The following is a 20,639-nucleotide window of genomic DNA, read 5'->3' on the forward strand; positions in this document are numbered from 1 at the left end:
AAGAAGGAAAGGAGGCATGGTTAATTAGAGGAGAAGAATTTCTTCCTTTCTGGGTCCACAAAATCTGCAAAACAAGGTAAGGTTTCGGCTATCCAAATCAAGTTTTCCAAGAATTGGTTCCAATTCTTTCTCAGTTTGCTCCTCATGCAGAATTAGTTTGGACTCTGATTTTTCTTCCATTTAATTCTTTCCAAGATAGCTCTTTGCCACCCAAAATCGGTTGCCATATCAGATCTTTGTGCCAAGAAACACTAAGAAGAATCTGGGTGTATCGGGTGTTTCTTGTTGTGTCCAACATTGTTACCAACTTCAACCTACTGGAGCCACCTCATCTGGAATCCAAATTCAATTCTGTAAATTATGTTCCTTTCTTGCTTCTCTCAAAATTCTGTAGGATCTAATCTTGCTCAATTTGGAGTCCTGTAGCTTGCCTTTTAGGGGTCCTCACACCAAAATATCCAGAATTTAGATTGGTTGACTAGATAGGAGAGATTAACTACTTGATTTATTTCCTGCACCTCTAGTTTCTTTTCTGGCTGATGATGCCAAAAAGGATAAGGTGTGGGGTCCATTGATATCTTGATTTGGTTATTCTGCTTTGAGATGGACTCTGATTTTGATGCAAGACCTGATGACTCCGGATGACAAACCCTGCTGAATCGGACTCAACCAATTTCACTTAATTTGATCTTTAAAACATGGTTAAGCCCAATTAGGTGTGACCTGGCTCAATTACCCGCAATTGACATAAAACATATTAGGTTCTTATATTTATTTAGTTAATTATGATACCAATTTCATCAAAATCATTAAAAACTAATAATAATAATTACTATAAAAATGCAATACATCACCTCTAATCTCTTGGTTGGCACTTGATGGCATGAGTTGATTTCAAAAGATTAGCAGATCTCACTATTCTCATTTTATAACAGCATGAGACCTGTATGACACATTGCACATTGCACAGGTGTTTATTTTGCAATCTTTTCATGATAGTCTATTTATGTCTCCAAAAATGCTACATTTTAGAATTAACTAATTTTTTAAAATCTAATATTCTAGAATAATTCATGTCCAATCCCTTATAGACTGTTTGTCAAATACTGGAGCAATCAAAGATTCACTAAGCCGTTGGCTCAATGGACTCACATGATAGTGATAGATCCTCTAAGGAATGCTACTGCAATCTTTAAGTGTATTTCCCAAGTGTTCAACCCTAAGGACAAGGGTGGTTTTAAAGGTGTGGAATGTTACACGCTTCTCTGCTCTATGTTCAGTGGGGTTTTTAAACAAATATTTTATTTTTTAGGCAGGAATCTGTTAAGGAGTTCATTAGGGTCTTGAATATATATATATATATATATATATATATATATATATATTCTTTTTTTTTTTTTTTTTCCTTTTCCTCCCCCTGTTATTTCTCATTTCCCAGGAAGTGAGCAACATTCTATCTTGTATGGCTGACATGTCAATGGAGCTTTGCTTGGTTCTACTCTTTAGATAACTTCTTAGACAGCTGGGCTGTCTGAAATAAAGTGATAATACTAGACATGGTACATCATTGTAGACCTTCTGTTTGCTGAAAATATAACATGTAGAAACTTGCACCATGATCAATAAAGGCCCAGATGAATATGCTTTAAATGCCTATTTGAAGGCAATAGCCTTCTCTAGTACTAAAGTAGATTAGAATGTTCTATGATTGACTTGCTCAATGTGTCTCCTCTGGCTTTAGTCTAGGTAGTCATTTCCAATGATGGATCTCACTTTGGACATGTTTTTATAGTCTTTCCATATGACATGTCTATTTGTGGTGCTCTTGGCAGCCTTATACATTGATGATGGTAGTTTTAGCCCTCTTTTTTTCATAGCATCTCTGTTTTCCTTCTATTATGCAAACTAGTTCTAGGTGTTCGGCTAGCTTCAATACTCAATGTTAAAACCCAAGGTGGTTAATATAACATGCCCAGCTGCCAAAGGTGCAGAAAGCTTAACTTGTAATCAAGATTTTAAAATGAGCACAAAGTCACCTATCTTTCCTCTAGGAAAGCTTGTTTTTGTTACCTGTATATTTTATGAAATGTGCTATATATGCACTCAATCCCTTGTTTTAACTTACAAAAGCATGCACTAATCTCCTCTACTCTTACCCTTTCTTTTATCTTCTCATCCTCCTTTATGGTTCATCTGTAACCTGAGTTTTAGCCTATTTTCCCACGAAACATCCATTAAGACCTGAAATTGCCCTGGAGTCTTACCTTACCTCATGTAGCCATTTTCATTCCAAGCCTAGTTTCCAGGAAACGGTCCCTTTCTAGTTCAATTTTCATATAATGAAATCTGATTTTTAAAATTCCTGCAAGTGTACTTTTAGCTTTTGCTATTCTAAAGGACCTCAACCCCATCAGACTGTAAAGATCTTTCCCCTTTCCTTTCCTTCAGGTATTAGAGCTTCATATCCTTGATTTCCTGACATCATAAGCTGTATTTTCATTTGTTATATGACAAAATAATATATAAAAGTAGCACCACAAAAACTGTAATTTTGGTTTCAGTTATTTGTTTTTCATGAATTCTTCTTACAGGTGAAACAACTAAGGTGATATTGGTAATTCATTTGACATTTGATTTTGATCTCATTTTCATTGCTCCTTTCTGACAGGTTGAGGGAAGGGCTTGCTTGTCAAGAGAGGTTAAAAATGGATTAGAAATTCTGAAACGTAAACGGCTCCAACGTTTGAAGTTGTCTGTAGGCCCTGAAGGGGCAAACGTCACTACCATGATGACTAGAAGTGGTGGGGATGCTTTGAGAACATCTGCATCATGTTGGACAGGAATGCAAAGAAATGCTGATGAATTTTCTCACTCAGGTGGTCCTGTGAAGGATGCTTTTGTGAAGCATAAGGTGGAAAAATTTGACATGTCAAATTTTGACTGGATTGATAAGATTCCAGAATGTCCTGTGTTCTGTCCTACAAAGGAGGAGTTTGAGGATCCCTTAATTTATCTCCAACAGATTGCTCCTACGGCATCTAAATTTGGTATGGCATAAATTTTTTGTTTCTCTTGTTGGTAGTATTACGTGAAGTTACACTGTGCTCACTAATGGTTTACAATCATATACCAGTCACGATCTGTTTTTTATGTGATAAAATTGATGCCATTATGGACTGATTGGAAAATAAGTTGGAGAAACCTCATTGGATGCTTTATTTTATTAGATATATATTGTTCTTTCTTCCTAAGCATGAATGATGGCATATGGAATGACTTTTTATGTCATGTTTTTTTGATAAAGTGCTCACTCCTGTTTAAAATTTTATTGTTCTTTTAAAAAAGGCCATTTCTGGCTTTCATGAGATGGGCGCATTTATGCAATATATTTACTATATTACCACTAGTATGAGCAGGGCAAAAATCATTCTATTTATTTTTATTTGTTTATTTATTATTGAATTGAATGATACACGGTGGTGTAAAAGGGTTCTATGATGTTGCACGAAAATGCTGCATATCCTGTTACGAGTAATGGCAGCTGATGCATTGGAATTTGGATATTAAAGATGACCCTTTTCTTGAAATAATAATTTTGTACTTTCATTGTTTACCTTAAAGTTACAGAAGGTTGAGTTACAATTATTACTATTAGATTAAAGTAAATAATTTCCTTTTTTTATTTTTATGTTTTCATTCTTCACTTTATTGTATCTTCATTCATGGTTTACCCATGAATATTTTTGATTCGCACTGGATTATCTATCCTCTTTTTCTTTCTTTTAATTTTTATTATTTTTGACTTTTCAATAGGATATTGGATGTGGCAGCATCATTTTGGAAAAAGTCACTTCATTTTTTTTGGCAAGGAAAAGACACACATCATTGATGCAATATAACTTAAAAAAAAAAAAAAAACTATTATTTTGCTGGCCTATTTGACTCGGAAGACCAGTCCTTTATCCAATGTAGCATGGAAATCCTTTCTTTATCTTTTTGAGAACTGCAGGCTGCTATTTGTGTTTCAGGCATATGTAAGATCATTTCCCCATTAAATGCTTCTGTGCCTGCTGGTGTTGTGTTGATGAAGGAGAAAGCTGGATTTAGGTTCACTACTAGAGTACAACCTCTGCGCCTGGCTGAGTGGGATACAAATGACAAAATCACCTTTTTCATGAGTGGAAGGTGAGTGACTATCTCAGTATAAGTGTGACTATTGGTCTTCCAAGTTCTATGTTGTATGATTTCTTGCATTTCCCTCAGAAATTATACATTTCGGGAGTTTGAGAAGATGGCAAACAAGTTATTTTCTCGACGTTATTCTAGTGCTGGAGGCCTACCAGCTAAGTACTTGGAAGAGGAGTTTTGGCATGAAATTGCTAATGGCAAGACAGAGTCAGTGGAGTATGCATGCGATATAGATGGGAGCGCCTTCTCGTCTTCTCCTGGTGATCAACTTGGAAAAAGCAAGTGGAACTTGAAGGTGTTCTCATCTTTCCTTTCTTCTAAACAGTCTTACATTCCATCAGGAACAATTCGGTTTCTTGTTCAAATAATGCAGAGCTGAAATTGATATCTTTCAAGCTTGGCCTTATATGTCAAAATGCGAAAGCTGAAATGAGCATATACTTATTCTGCATGAGTTTTAGAATGTTGTGCTGGAAATTAAACCAGTCTAATCTGAAACACATTATGCCGTCCAAAAATCATTTAAATAGACAATGGAGCTTCAAAAACCAATTTACTATAAATTATGTCTTAAGTCTTAACTATATTGATATTTAGTCATATGATTGGGCACTTGTCTTTTGTTTGTTTTCCAGCAAAATGAATTAAGATGCATTTGATTGAAACAATCATCTACCATGTTTAGAAATGCTGAGTAGTCATATTGTAGATTATGCATTGTGTAGTATAATATGTTTTTTTTTTTGGCAAATTTGGTCTGATTTGATTAAGGTTTGCCGAACTGGTATTGGGGCTTGTATTGCTCAGTAACTGGCATGGTATGGTATGAGTCCGTGCCTTATTGTTCCGGGATATACCAGAACTTTTTTCTACAATGTCAATTTGAAATCGATAGAAAAAAAGAAAAATTAGGTTTCCTTTATTTTAAGACAAAACAAGGGTAACTCCCTATAAATGAGCCGAGAGGGCTTTTAAGCCCTCTCTCTCTCTCTCTCACTCTCCTGTTCTCTCTCTCCCTCTCTCGGCCTATCTCTCTCTCTGCCCCTCCCTATCTCTCTCTCTCTTCCTCTCTCTCCTCCATCTCCCTACGAATGCCTTACCATGCTTACGTTTTGAATTGATACCTTCAATCATGCGGGTAACTGATCGATCTGATATGGTATTCTGAATTTGGTTGGTTCAATATAGTTCAATATATCCTGGGTTTGATATTTTTCAATATTTTGTATATTACTGAAAACTCACACTATGATATCCGACTGACCCTCAACCAGTCTCAAACTTGGCCTTAACTCAGTTGAGTCAAGTGCATACTTGCCAGTAGGAGGGATTCAAAAGCTAGCTGAGTAGTGAGATTCCTATGGCAAGATTGGGGAGGCTAAAACCCCACCATCCATATGTAATGTTTGAGGCAGGACCTCCGAGATGATCCCAAGTCAGTTGAGTTATCTCGGAACGTCCAGCGAGGGCTTGCGAAAATGCTTGTATCTATTGCTCCCTCTATTTTTTTCCTCATTACTCCCTCGATTTTCCTCCATTGCTCTTCCTCTTTGCTGGAAACCAGTGAACAACCAAAGCCCTTCCGCCTCCCATTTTTCAAAGGTGAGCCCACTGGACCCCTTTCATTCTCTCTCCACCTCTCTTTCTCTCTCCCCCCTCCTCTCCCTAATCCATCTCCACCATTCGATTTCCCATGATAACCCATTATCTGCCGATCTTCATTTGACCTTAATGGACCCGGCCATCAATGGCCTTGATTATGTTGTCCCTACTCAGATCGGACCCTTGCCTCTAGTCTTGCTGGATGCCATTCAGATCTGATCAAATTTGGGATCTCGAGCACCGCCACTTGGCTAGCCTTGTCCGTTATCCCTATCTTATTTTGTTTTCTTCTTAACTCGGTGATCTAAAGTTTGTGCAGGTTTGAGCCAAGATGATCCTCATATTTGATATAGATCATTTTGACTATTACGGATCTAGCTGGAAAGGATCCATGAGCAAGATTCATCATATCAGAAAGCAAAGTCACATGCCAACCTCTAAGAAACCATAACTTGATTCTACGATGCCCAACTGAGATGATCCTTTTTTTTTTTTTGAAATCAGATATCTTTTAGAGATCTATAACTTTAGGCCAACCTTCTAAGAGGTTGAACAAGCCAAATTCCCTTGTTTGGGCTCTGAAACGAGCTAGTCAAATTGAAACTTTACTTTTTGGGAAAAATTTTGATTAGATGTTATCTTTCAATCCTTGAAGAATTTGGTAGAGCAATAGCAGGCAAAGTTGATGTAGAAGTCGAGATCTATCTCATAGAATTTTAGTATTTTTTCATGATTATTTATTTTAGTCTTTTTTTGAGATCTAATCCTATTCAAACTAGAAGAGGAATCTTTACTCAAATTATGAAAGGAAAGACCTCACTAGTATTATAAATTGGGGTTGCGTAATTTAATTTATGAGGGTTGAGAATTAATGAAAGAAAAAGGGATTTGAGTCCTATTTTTGACATTCTTCCATCTTCTATTTTTTTTTTGAGATATTCGAGTTGAGCAGGTCGAAGGAAGTCTTCTTTCTTTTCAATTAAATCAAGTTAGTATTAGAGTATCAATCCTCTATGTCTATGAGGGCCTTAGTTCATGATCCAGACATGCAAGCAATACAAGCAATCAAAATAAGACCTATCTATGCTTCAAGTACATCGAAGAGCAAATATGAGTATGGCTGTTAGTTTTTTCTTGATGGATGGTGAGATGAAGGTGTCGCACACATCTAGAGGAGAAGACTGCCTAACTTATCAAGATCGATTTCGGATTGCCGATATCTTCAGCCTAAGCTCCAGCACCAACAATCCTATTGCAAAGCTATCTCCTATGTTTGGAGATGAACCTTTACTATCTATGGATACTTTAGTATCCAGAACATAGCTTTTCTGCATTTTAAGCTTTTTAGCTATGCTCTTACTTAGTGGAATTTTTACATGAGGAACAATGATGTTTTTAATTTGATGTCGAGTAAATTTAAGAGCCTAATTCAGTAGTTCTACTCAATTGGCCATGAGGGTCGGTGTATCAAGTGGCAATACTTATGGCAGAAGTACAATCAATCTATCTATAACTACACCATCGAGTTTCACAAGCAAGCAATGTCACTCAAAATCTCCATTGACGATCATGCAGTCTTTATGAAGTACATCGGAGGTCTCCATAAGAGCATTCGAAAGAAGCTAAAATTTTTCAAAGTTGAAGAGATTAACGAAGTCAGTGTGAAAACCATAGGGATTGAAGAGAAGAATCAACCTAGAGAAGGCAAAAAGGGCAACAAATTTAGGAAAAGTGGTGGAAATTCAGGTCAGAAAGGGAAGCAGGGCAAAAAGCATGTCAACACGACTCAGAAAAAGTACTGCGATTATTATAACCTTAGATACATTAAGAAGTGTTGGAATCTTTATCCCAAATTGCAGCCGAAGTGAAAAAAGTCAAAGGATGATGATTTTAAGAAGGGGAAGGTAGTCCTTAATGCTGTAGAAGTTGAGCTGCCGAAACTCGAGTAAGCAAACTCAAATTGAGCTTAATGGTGAGGAAATATGAGCCAGCAACTGAGGTAGATCTAGAGGCATTAGAGAAACTCTTTCGTTTGAAGATCTAGATGAAGCAGAGCATCATTGAGGCAATTTTTAGATCCTAGAAGCCAGAAGAAGTGAGGAACCTCATCTTTGAAAATCTAGTTCAAAAGCTAGGGTTGTAGATCAAGCCTTATCCATGTTCCTATCCTCTTAATTGGATTCAGAAAGATCTTAAAGATCATGTGATAGCCCAACCAAGCCCAGCCCAGCCAGCAGATCAAAGCCAAAAAAAAAAAAAAAACAGAGCAACCGGGAAGAAGACTCCCGGTAGGAGTCTTCTTCTCCGGCGAAACCCATGGAAATCAGGAATCCTAGGACCCTTCGGAGTCCTAGGACTCTCTATAAGAAGACCCCTTCCCCTTTAGACTGAAGATCGACCTCCTCCCTCTCTCTTTCTCTCCGTTTTTCTCAAATCGAAGCCGCGGATATCGTTCGGGTTCTCGCCGTGTTTTCTCGCCGGCGAGGTCACCGGAGGTTAAGGTAAGTTCCCCTCTTCTTCTCCTCTTTCTTCTTCTTCCTCCCCGTGCAATTGTGCGCGACTGCCAGCGACAAAAGTCGCCGATTTCCGGTCGGGAAAGGGACCTCTGTTTTTGGGTCTCTTTTCCTTGAAGTTTCCGGCGCCGGCGATCGGAATTGATCGCCGGCTACCCTCCTCCGTGATCGGGGGAGTGATTCCCGTCGGCCGCCGGCCTCAGCCGCGGTGGCCGTGGCCCGAACGGCCGGTCAAGGTCGGAGAACCCCACCGTCCCCTGTTCGGCCTGGAAGGAACCAAGGAAAAAGAAGAAGAAGAAGAAGAAAAAGAAAAGAAAAAGAAAAAGAAAAGAAGAAAAAGAAAAAGAAGAAAAAAAAGAAAAGGAAAGAAAAAAAAAAGAAGAAAAAGAAGAAAAAGAAAAGAAGAAAAAAAAGAAAATAATAATAATAAAAATAATAATAAAATATATATATATATATATTTATATATATATATATATGAACAAATAAGTAAGTAAATAATAAAAATATATATATGTATATATATATATAAGTAAATAAATAAATAAATAAATAAATAATTGAAATTGATGAGAGAGAGAGTTTCTCTCTCTTCTCTCAGTCTGAACCCTGACTTTCTCTCTCTGGAATTGAACTTTCTCTCTCTATTTTCTCTTTCTAGAATTTTCTCTCTCTAGGATATTTCTCTCTCTTGATGGATTCCTCTCTCTCTAAAGTTATTCCTCTAGGATTAGCGTAGTGGGAGGTCTCATCTGATGATTCTGATCGAGTTTAGAGACGAGTCTGATTTTAAGCGAGATTTTAAATTTTGGGATTTGTTAGATTTAATTTTGAATTAAAATTAATGTAAAAATATAATTTTGGATAATAGGCACGGAAGAATCTCCTAGAAGTTAGTCGATCCGTTCATTCAGTGCTCCGTGAAAGGTAAGTAATGAATCATCTTCTCGAGATATTCCATATTTATTCTGAAAATAAATAATTATTCTCTGAAATTATGCATGATTTATGAAATTATGTTTTGAAAGAAAAGTGCTTTTGAAATGTTATGGTATATCGATTTATGCACATGTTTAGTGAAAGATTATGATATATATTGTGGTACTAAGTGTTTTGATATAGATCAGATTTATGCTCTCAGCCTAACTATGTTTCAGTGGGCCCCGCCAATGGGGATTATACGTTGGTACTTTGTGGACCCTGTCAGTGGGGGTTGTGCGCTGGTATTTGTGAACCCTGCCAGTGGGGGTTGTGCGCTGGTATTTCTGGACCCTGCCAGTGGAGGTTGTGCGCTGGTATTCTGTGGACCCCGTCAATGGGGGTTAAACGTTGGTCATAGTCAAGGCTGTTGAGTTTCGAGTGTTTTGAATCGAATCGGATTTATTATATGTAAATATTTGAAATTATTGGATTTGCATTAAATCAGCATTAAATATATTTTTATGTTATTTGCAGCATTGTTCTTGAAAATTAAATAATATCTGAATATCTGGTAGAGATACTTGTTACTTACTGGGCTGTCTAGCTCATTACTTTTCTTTCTATTTTTCAGATTTAGATAATTAATTTCAAGCGTGGGAAGAAATATTGGGACAGAGCTTTTAGAGGCGAGATTTAGCATTGTCAACTTCATTGAACTTAGATCTATTGTTTTATTATTTTTAGCGAAAAAATTTTATTAGATGTAAGACATTTGATTTAATTACTTGAATTATAGTTGAATAATAATTATTTGAATTTATTCCGCTGCGATGCATTGATATCGTGATGAGATGCCTTGCATGCTTATGGAGAGAGTTCTTCATGAGTATGCGGCGGTTGCCGCGACCCTCGATTCACAATCTCGGGTCGGGGGCGTGACAATTAATATGGTATCAGAGCATAAGTGGATAAATTATGACACATAGAATTTAACATATATGAGTGTAGGTGGGTAGACATTAGGAATATTGGGACGTTAGAGTATGAGCATCATAATAAATCCATCCTAACAAATAGATCAATGAATCTAATAAGGTTTTACTACCACAAGGTTATCATGCCTCCCCGTAGAATGACAAGAACTACTCAAGGAATTGCAAGAGAGACATCACAACCACGGGATGGTAGCACTCCCCATCTGACTAGTGGCACCCCTCAGGAGGAGGGAGTTGTAGATCCTAATGGGAGTACTTCGAGAGCACGTCAAGAACCAGATATGGCTCAGTTAATGCAGACCCTAATCAGGATGGTACAAGCGCAACAACAAATGCAGCAGCAAATGTTTGAACAACAGCAGATACAACGAGATACACAACAACATCAGCATCCACCACCACAACATGGAGAGCAACCAGTACAACGGAACAACATTTCAGAATTTAAAAAGCTTGCTCCTCCAGCTTTCAAGGGAACTACCGAACCTTTGGAGGCTGATAACTGGATAATGGAGATGGAGAAGGCTTTCGCTGTCCAAGAGTGTCTTGATGAAGAAAAGATTCGATATGCAGCTTATGTACTACAAAGAGAAGCATACAATTGGTGTCAGCGACTACAGCGCAAGCATGAACAAGACGGCGAAATACTTACCTGGGAAAGATTTCGGATTGCATTCTATGATCAGTATTTTCTTCGGAGTATAAGGATCCAGAAAGAGCAAGAGTTTATTTATTTGAAGCAAAAGGGTATGAGTGTGACTGAATATGAAGCAAAATTTACAGAGTTAGCAAAATTTGCTCCGAGATTAGTGGATGGTGAGCAAGAACGTGTTCACAAGTTTGAGATGGGACTGAGAACTGAAATTCGAAAACAAGTGGTTCCATATGAATTGACAACTTATGCAGATGTGGTAAACAAAGCACTGATAATTGAAAGGGAAGTCAATGCAGAACGCATGGAAAGGGAAAGAAGGCAAAGAAAGAGAGCAAGATCAAATGATATACAAGGGCAGAATAATAAAAATATCAAAAGATCAGCCAAGGGAACAGTAGACAATAAGACTCAACAGATTGATGATAAGCAGTGCTCCAGATGTGGCAAAAATCATGCAGACAAGGATTGCTACTGGAATACAGGTGCTTGTTTCAAATGTGGTCAGATGGATCATAAAATTGTTAGCTGCCCGCTAAATATAGAAAATCAAGTTGGCCAAAGAACTCATGAAGGACAACATAAGGGTGGCGGACAGATTTCTAAAACCCAGGGAAGAGTTTATGCGCTTACTCAACAGAATCCACAGGCTTCCAATACAATGGTGACAGGTATGAAAAATTTCGAGGACGAAATTTTTTTTTAGGGGTGAAGAATGTGATAGCCCAACCAAGCCCAGCCCAGCCAGCAGATCAAAGCCAAAAAAAAAAAAAAAAACAGAGCAACCGGGAAGAAGACTCCCGGTAGGAGTCTTCTTCTCCGGCGAAACCCATGGAAATCAGGAATCCTAGGACCCTTCGGAGTCCTAGGACTCTCTATAAGAAGACCCCTTTCCCTTTAGACTGAAGATCGACCTCCTCCCTCTCTCTTTCTCTCCGTTTTTCTCAAATCGAAGCCGCGGATATCGTTCGGGTTCTCGCCGTGTTTTCTCGCCGGCGAGGTCACCGGAGGTTAAGGTAAGTTCCCCTCTTCTTCTCCTCTTTCTTCTTCTTCCTCCCCGTGCAATTGTGCGCGACTGCCGGCGACAAAAGTCGCCGATTTCCGGTCGGGAAAGGGACCTCTGTTTTTGGGTCTCTTTTCCTTGAAGTTTCCGGCGCCGGCGATCGGAATTGATCGCCGGCCACCCTCCGTGATCGGGGGAGTGATTCCCGTCGGCCGCCGGCCTCCGCCGCGGTGGCCGTGGCCCGAACGGCCGGTCAAGGTCGGAGAACACCCACCGTCCCCTGTTCGGCCTGGAAGGAACCAAGGAAAAAGAAGAAGAAGAAGAAGAAGAAAAAGAAAAGAAAAAGAAAAAGAAAAGAAGAAAAAGAAGAAAAAGAAAAAGAAGAAAAAAAAAGAAAAGGAAAGAAAAAAAAAAGAAGAAAAAGAAGAAAAGAAAAGAAGAAAAAAAAGAAAATAATAATAATAAAATAATAATAAAATATATATATATATATATATTTATATATATATATATGAACAAATAAGTAAGTAAATAAATAAATATATATATATATGTATATATATATATAAGTAAATAAATAAATAAATAAATAAAAATTGAAATTGATGAGAGAGAGAGTTTCTCTCTCTTCTCTCTCTTCTTTCAGTCTGAACCCTGACTTTCTCTCTCTGGAATTGAACTTTCTCTCTCTATTTTCTCTCTCTAGAATTTTCTCTCTCTAGGATATTTCTCTCTCTTGATGGATTCCTCTCTCTCTAAAGTTATTCCTCTAGGATTAGCGTTGTGGGAGGTCTCATCTGATGATTCTGATCGAGTTTAGAGACGAGTCTGATTTTAAGCGAGATTTTAAATTTTGGGATTTGTTAGATTTAATTTTGAATTAAAATTAATGTAAAAATATAATTTTGGATAATAGGCACGGAAGAATCTCCTAGAAGTTAGTCGATCCGTTCATTCAGTGCTCCGTGAAAGGTAAGTAATGAATCATCTTCTCGAGATATTCCATATTTATTCTGAAAATAAATAATTATTCTCTGAAATTATGCATGATTTATGAAATTATGTTTTGAAAGAAAAGTGCTTTTGAAATGTTATGGTATATCGATTTATGCACATGTTTAGTGAAAGATTATGATATATATTGTGGTACTAAGTGTTTTGATATAGATCGGATTTATGTTCTCAGCCTAACTATGTTTCAGTGGGCCCCGTCAATGGGGATTATACGTTGGTACTTTGTGGACCCTGTCAGTGGGGGTTGTGCGCTGGTATTTGTGGACCCTGCCAGTGGGGGTTGTGCGCTGGTATTTCTGGACCCTGCCAGTGGGGGTTGTGCGCTGGTATTCTGTGGACTCCGTCAATGGGGGTTAAACGTTGGTCATAGTCAAGGCTGTTGAGTTTCGAGTGTTTTGAATCGAATCGGATTTATTATATGTAAATATTTGAAATTATTGGATTTGCATTAAATTAGCATTAAATATATTTTTATGTTATTTGCAGCATTGTTCTTGAAAATTAAATAATATCTGAATATCTGGTAGAGATACTTGTTACTTACTGGGCTGTCTAGCTCATTACTTTTCTTTCTATTTTTCAGATTTAGATAATTAATTTCGAGCGTGGGAAGAAATATTGGGACAGAGTTTTTAGAGGCGAGATTTAGCATTGTCAACTTCATTGAACTTATATCTATTGTTTTTATTATTTTTAGCGAAAAAATTTTATTAGATGTAAGACATTTGATTTAATTACTTGAATTATAGTTGAATAATAATTATTTGAATTTATTCCGCTGCGATGCATTGATATCGTGATGAGATGCCTTGCATGCTTATGGAGAGAGTTTTTCATGAGTATGCGGCGGTTGCCGCGACCCTCGATTCACAATCTCGGGTCGGGGGCGTGACAATTAATATAGTATCAGAGCATAAGTGGATAAATTATGACACATAGAATTTAACATATATGAGTGTAGGTGGGTAGACATTAGGAATATTGGGACGTTAGAGTTTGAGCATCATAATAAACCCATCCTAACAAATAGATCAATGAATCTAATAAGGTTTTACTACCACAAGGTTACCATGCCTCCCCGTAGAATGACAAGAACTACTCAAGGAATTGCAAGAGAGACATCACAACCACGGGATGGTAGCACTCCCCATCTGACCAGTGGCACCCCTCAGGAGGAGGGAGTTGTAGATCCTAATGGGAGTACTTCGAGAGCACGTCAAGAACCAGATATGGCTCAGTTAATGCAGACCCTAATCAGGATGGTACAAGCGCAACAACAAATGCAGCAGCAAATGTTTGAACAACAGCAGATACAACGAGATACACAACAACATCAGCATCCACCACCACAACATGGAGAGCAACCAGTACAACGGAACAACATTTCAGAATTTAAAAAGCTTGCTCCTCCAGCTTTCAAGGGAACTACCGAACCTTTGGAGGCTGATAACTGGATAATGGAGATGGAGAAGGCTTTCGCTGTCCAAGAGTGTTTTGATGAAGAAAAGATTCGATATGCAGCTTATGTACTACAAAGAGAAGCATACAATTGGTGTCAGCGACTACAGCGCAAGCATGAACAAGACGGCGAAATACTTACCTGGGAAAGATTTCGGATTGCATTCTATGATCAGTATTTTCCTCGGAGCATAAGGATCCAGAAAGAGCAAGAGTTTATTTATTTGAAGCAAAAGGGTATGAGTGTGACTGAATATGAAGCAAAATTTACAGAGTTAGCAAAATTTGCTCCGAGATTAGTGGATGGTGAGCAAGAACGTGTTCACAAGTTTGAGATAGGACTGAGAACTGAAATTCGAAAACAAGTGGTTCCATATGAATTGACAACTTATGCAGATGTGGTAAACAAAGCACTGATAATTGAAAGGGAAGTCAATGCAGAACGCATGGAAAGGGAAAGAAGGCAAAGAAAGAGAGCAAGATCAAATGATATACAAGGGCAGAATAATAAAAACATCAAAAGATCAGCCAAGGGAACAGTAGACAATAAGACTCAACAGATTGATGATAAGCAGTGCTCCAGATGTGGCAAAAATCATGCAGACAAGGATTGCTACTGGAATACAGGTGCTTGTTTCAAATGTGGTCAGATGGATCATAAAATTGTTAGCTGCCCGCTAAATATAGAAAATCAAGTTGGCCAAAGAACTTATGAAGGACAATATAAGGGTGGCGGACAGATTTCTAAAACCCAGGGAAGAGTTTATGCGCTTACTCAACAGAATCCACAGGCTTCCAATACAATGGTGACAGGTATGAAAAATTTCGAGGACGAAATTTTTTTTAGGGGTGAAGAATGTGATAGCCCAACCAAGCCCAGCCCAGCCAGCAGATCAAAGCCAAAAAAAAAAAAAAAACAGAGCAACCGGGAAGAAGACTCCCGGTAGGAGTCTTCTTCTCCTGCGAAACCCATGGAAATCAGGAATCCTAGGACCCTTCGGAGTCCTAGGACTCTCTATAAGAAGACCCCTTCCCCTTTAGACTGAAGATCGACCTCCTCCCTCTCTCTTTCTCTCCGTTTTTCTCAAATCGAAGCCGCGGATATCGTTCGGGTTCTCGCCGTGTTTTCTCGCCGGCGAGGTCACCGGAGGTTAAGGTAAGTTCCCCTCTTCTTCTCCTCTTTCTTCTTCTTCCTCCCCGTGCAATTGTGCGCGACTGCCGGCAACAAAAGTCGCCGATTTCCGGTCGGGAAAGGACCTCTGTTTTTGGGTCTCTTTTCCTTGAAGTTTCCGGCGCCGGCGATCGGAATTGATCGCCGGCCACCCTCCGTGACCGGGGGAGTGATTCCCGTCGGCCGCCGGCCTCCGCCGCGGTGGCCGTGGCCCGAACGGCCGGTCAAGGTCGGAGAACCCCCACTGTCCCCTGTTCGGCCTGGAAGGAACCAAGGAAAAAGAAGAAGAAGAAGAAGAAAAAGAAAAGAAAAAGAAAAAGAAAAGAAGAAAAAGAAGAAAAAGAAAAAGAAGAAAAAAAAAAGGAAAGAAAAAAAAAGAAGAAAAAGAAGAAAAAAAAAGAAGAAAAAAAAAGAAAATAATAATAATAAAAATAATAATAAAATATATATATATATATATATATATATATATATGAACAAATAAGTAAGTAAATAAATAAATATATATATATGTATATATATATATAAGTAAATAAATAAATAAATAAATAAATAATTGAAATTGATGAGAGAGAGAGTTTCTCTCTCTTCTTTCAGTCTGAACCCTGACTTTCTCTCTCTGGAATTGAACTTTCTCTCTCTATTTTCTCTTTCTAGAATTTTCTCTCTCTAGGATATTTCTCTCTCTTGATGGATTCCTCTCTCTCTAAAGTTATTCCTCTAGGATTAGCGTAGTGGGAGGTCTCATCTGATGATTCTGATCGAGTTTAGAGACGAGTCTGATTTTAAGCGAGATTTTAAATTTTGGGATTTGTTAGATTTAATTTTGAATTAAAATTAATGTAAAAATATAATTTTGGATAATAGGCACGGAAGAATCTCCTAGAAGTTAGTCGATCCATTCATTCAGTGCTCCGTGAAAGGTAAGTAATGAATCATCTTCTCGAGATATTCCATATTTATTCTGAAAATAAATAATTATTCTCTGAAATTATGCATGATTTATGAAATTATGTTTTGAAAGAAAAGTGCTTTTGAAATGTTATGGTATATCGATTTATGCACATGTTTAGTGAAAGATTATGATATATATTGTGGTACTAAGTGTTTTGATATAGATCGGATTTATGCTCTCAGCCTAACTATGTTTCAGTGGGCCCCGCCAATGGGGATTATACGTTGGTACTTTGTGGACCCTGCCAGTGGGGGTTGTGCGCTGGTATTTGTGGACCCTGCCAGTGGGGGTTGTGCGCTGGTATTTCTGGACCCTGCCAGTGGGGGTTGTGCACTGGTATTCTGTGGACCCCGCCAATAGGGGTTAAACATTGGTCATAGTCAAGGCTGTTGAGTTTCGAGTGTTTTGAATCGAATCGGATTTATTATATGTAAATATTTGAAATTATTGGATTTGCATTAAATCAGCATTAAATATATTTTTATGTTATTTGCAGCATTGTTCTTGAAAATTAAATAATATCTGAGTATCTGGTAGAGATACTTGTTACTTACTGGGCTGTCTAGCTCATTACTTTTCTTTCTATTTTTCAGATTTAGATAATTAATTTCGAGCGTGGGAAGAAATATTGGGACAGAGCTTTTAGAGGCGAGATTTAGCATTGTCAACTTCATTGAACTTAGATCTATTGTTTTTATTGTTTTTAGCGAAATAAATTTTATTAGATGTAAGACATTTGATTTAATTACTTGAATTATAGTTGAATAATAATTATTTGAATTTATTCCGCTGCGATGCATTGATATCGTGATGAGATGCCTTGCATGCTTATGGAGAGAGTTCTTCATGAGTATGCGGCGGTTGCCGCGACCCTCGATTCACAATCTCGGGTCGGGGGCGTGACAGATCACCAAGCAATGTACCTTCAAGTTCGCCATAATTGAGAGGTGTATTGATGAGGTAACATGTGTAGTAGTTCCTTTGGGTGTTTGTCGGATCATCCTTAAGAGTTCGTACCTTTGGGATCGAGTGCAGTCTTTTACAAGTGGCGGAGGAAGAATCATCTCATAAAAGATGGGAAGGAGTTCATGATCAGCCTACAAAATATAAGGAAATGCAGACCCTATGACCGTTATCCAGGTGAAGCAATTTGTTAATGTCTGCAGTAAGTTTGTGATGATGGTATGAGAAGTCGATTTTAATGAGTGGCTAACTCTTGCCTCTTGGTTTTACCAATCGATCAATCGAGATGAGTCACCATAACCATCGTCGATGAGGAAGGACGACAAAGAGTGCCCCTACAACGAAGTTTAGATGCGGGAGTAGACCAAGTAGTTCGCTAAGATTGGAGAGCAAAGAAGAGCAAGGCTAGAAACCATCTTTGAGCAAAGCTAGGTGGTTTAAGCAGATATTTTTCTACTTTCAATTCTAATTTAGTGGGAACTAAATCTCTTAAATAGGGGAACCTTGATCTAAGAGGATCTTCAAACTTGATGCAGACCATTTGGGCCACTACGAGTAGGGTCAAACAAGGTCCAAATGTAAAATCTACCCTATTAGGAAGTCAAATCACTTGCTAAACTTCAAGAGGTCATAACTTGATCATACAATGTCCGATTGTGATTTTTTTTTAAAAAAATCATGGCATATTTTTAAGATCTACAAATTTAAGCCAATGCCTAAGGGTTGAATCGAATTGAAATTCCTTCATTTAGATCCCGAAATAGATTGGTCCAACCAAAACTTTTCTTTTTAGGAAAGATTTTAATCGGACATTATCTTCCAATCTATGAAGAATTTGGTGGAGCGATAGAAGGCATAATTGATGTGGAAGTCGGGATCTACTTCCTACAAAATTTTAATATTTTTTATAATTATTTATATTAGGTTTTTTTTAGAGATCTAGTCTTATTTAAACTAGAAGAAGAATCCTGCTCAAATTATAAAAATGAGGATCTCACTATATTATAAATAGGGGCTCTGTGCCTTAGTCTATAAGAGTGGAGAATCAATGAAAGTAAAGGGGGCTCAACTCCTACTTCCAAAATTCTTTCATGTTCTTTTAGTTTTCTTTTGAGAGATATGAGTTGAATGAATCGAGAAAAATCTTCAAGGTTCAATCATCCGGATAGGAAGTCATCTAGTGTAGGTTCTACACTCGAATCCTTAGATTGTGATAAAAATCTTGAGTCCCTCATGTAGATAAATTAAATTGAATTAGTGAAGGTTAGGGAAAATGTAGGGCTTAGGGTCAGTATTGTTGAATTTCTTGACACTTTAATTATCATAATTATTGATACTAACTTATTTGAAATTGTTAGGAGCTATACTGCATTGAATGTGCGGCTGTGTCACATATTAACTTAGCCAGTGGGTTTGGGGCATGACAATTTTGGTGACAAAGCTATGGTATTAGAGTTCTAGGGTTTAACTCAAAATTAGTGTAGGCTAGTAGGCTTTTATTGAGGGGATGCATGATTTAGATATACATGTATGCAAGCCATGCTGTTTGGTTAATTTATTTGACTGGATTAATTTATGGGTAAATTTATTTGATTGGTTAATTTATTTGATTTGGTTAACAAGGCTCTAGTCATGGAGATGGGGCTTAATGACACCTAGGTTGAGAGAGAGAAGACTCTAAAGAGGAGGACTCGATCAAGTAATTCTCAAGGTCAGAGCGGTAGACCTACCAGAACAGAAGCCAAGAGGCTGAACTCTACTACCATGGGAGATGGAGCTCAGTCTCAGAGCTCCATCAAGTGCAACAAATGCGTTGTGCCCCATTATCAGTGAAACTGCAAGTGGCCTGAGGGGACTTGTTGCACATATGGTCAGTAGGGCCACAAGCAAGTTGTGTGTCCCAACATGAAGGGAGCCATAGGGGCGGCAGGCATCACAGCCCACCCAATCAAGACAGTAGCAAGGGGAAGGTTAGTAGCAGACGCTCAGAACCTAGGGATGAGTAAATGCACTCACCCAATAGGATGCAGGGGCTTCTAACTCTATCATGACAGATATTGTGATCAGTTCCTTATCTCCCTTTCCTTATGTTGTGAACACTAAATGATTGTCTTAAAGGAATTGCATATCTTAGCATGGCCTAAGTTAGGGTGTAGCTAAGAATTATGTTGTATGGCAAATGTGGTCAGGTTGTTAGCTGTGTGTGCTTATATTCTTTTCGACCTTGGTGCCACCCATTTTTTCATGGCACTATGATGTTGATTGTACCACACTAGGCTTTGATTGGAGCATCTCCACTCCAATTGGAGGCCTTATCTTGGTAGACTCAGTATGCAAGACTTGTTTGTTAAGCATTGAGGATTCGGGGAGAACCTATTAGTCATGGATATGCCAACTTTTGATGTGATTTCCGAGATGGAGTGGTTAGCAGCATATCATGTCATAGTGGACTGTTTTTAGAAGAAAGTGAAATTTCAGTTATGTGGCTAGGAATTGTCTTGTAAGTAGCAGGATGTGTCCTCCACCAAAGGTGATCTTAGGGATGTGAAGGATTTCTGACCATTGTAAGAGACTTAGCAGAAAGCTGAAATTGGAGGACATCCCTATTGTAAGAGATTTTCCTGATGTTTTTCTAATGAACTACCAGGGTTATCTCCTAATAGGGAAATTGAATTTTTTGTTGATTTGGTTTCAAACACTAGTCCTATCTCCAAAGACTAATACAGAATGGCTCCAACTAAGCTAAAGGAGCTAAAGGAGTAGTTACAGAAACTATTGGATAGACAAGTGTTTCTCCTTAGAGAGGTCCAGTATTGTTTGTGAAAAGGATGGGAGTTTCCATCTTTATATTGATCATCGGGAACCGAAAAAGTAACAATATGGAACAAGTATCCCCTACCAAAGATAGATGTTTTGTTCAACCAATTGCAGGGGATGCCGGTCGTCTCAAAAATTGACCTTTCCTTAGGCTACTACCAGCTTAAAATTAAAGTTGATGATGTTCTTAAGATGGCATTTAGAGCAAGATATGGGCATTATGAGTTCCTGGAGATGCCTTTTAGACTGACAAATGTACCTACAAGTTTCATGGATCTAATGAACAAGGGTGTTTAAACTTTCTTGGACCAATTTGTGGTGGTATTTATTGGTGACATATTGGTCTAATTGAAGGGAGCACAAGAAGCATCCAGGGACTACGTTGCA

The 20,639-nt window shown here is 38.1% G+C and overlaps 1 protein-coding gene across 2 annotated transcripts in view; it reads left to right on the forward strand.

Annotated features, from left to right (window-relative positions):
* The window catches only part of LOC105059261 (lysine-specific demethylase JMJ13), a 51,617-nt gene that overhangs the window by 22,025 nt on the left and 8,953 nt on the right, over nt 1-20,639 (forward strand). The window contains exons 2-5 of one of the 2 annotated variants that reach the window (XM_029260268.2): nt 2,669-2,801; nt 2,877-3,047; nt 4,029-4,185; nt 4,264-4,483. In XM_029260268.2, the coding sequence (XP_029116101.1) occupies nt 2,669-2,801; nt 2,877-3,047; nt 4,029-4,185; nt 4,264-4,483 (681 nt within the window). Of the gene's footprint in view, nt 1-2,668; nt 3,048-4,028; nt 4,186-4,263; nt 4,484-20,639 lie in introns of both variants that reach the window. The other variant, XM_010942494.3, reaches the window with a different exon arrangement.

Source organism: Elaeis guineensis, chromosome 16 (genome assembly GCF_000442705.2).
Source record: "Elaeis guineensis isolate ETL-2024a chromosome 16, EG11, whole genome shotgun sequence".
NCBI lineage: Eukaryota > Viridiplantae > Streptophyta > Magnoliopsida > Arecales > Arecaceae > Elaeis > Elaeis guineensis.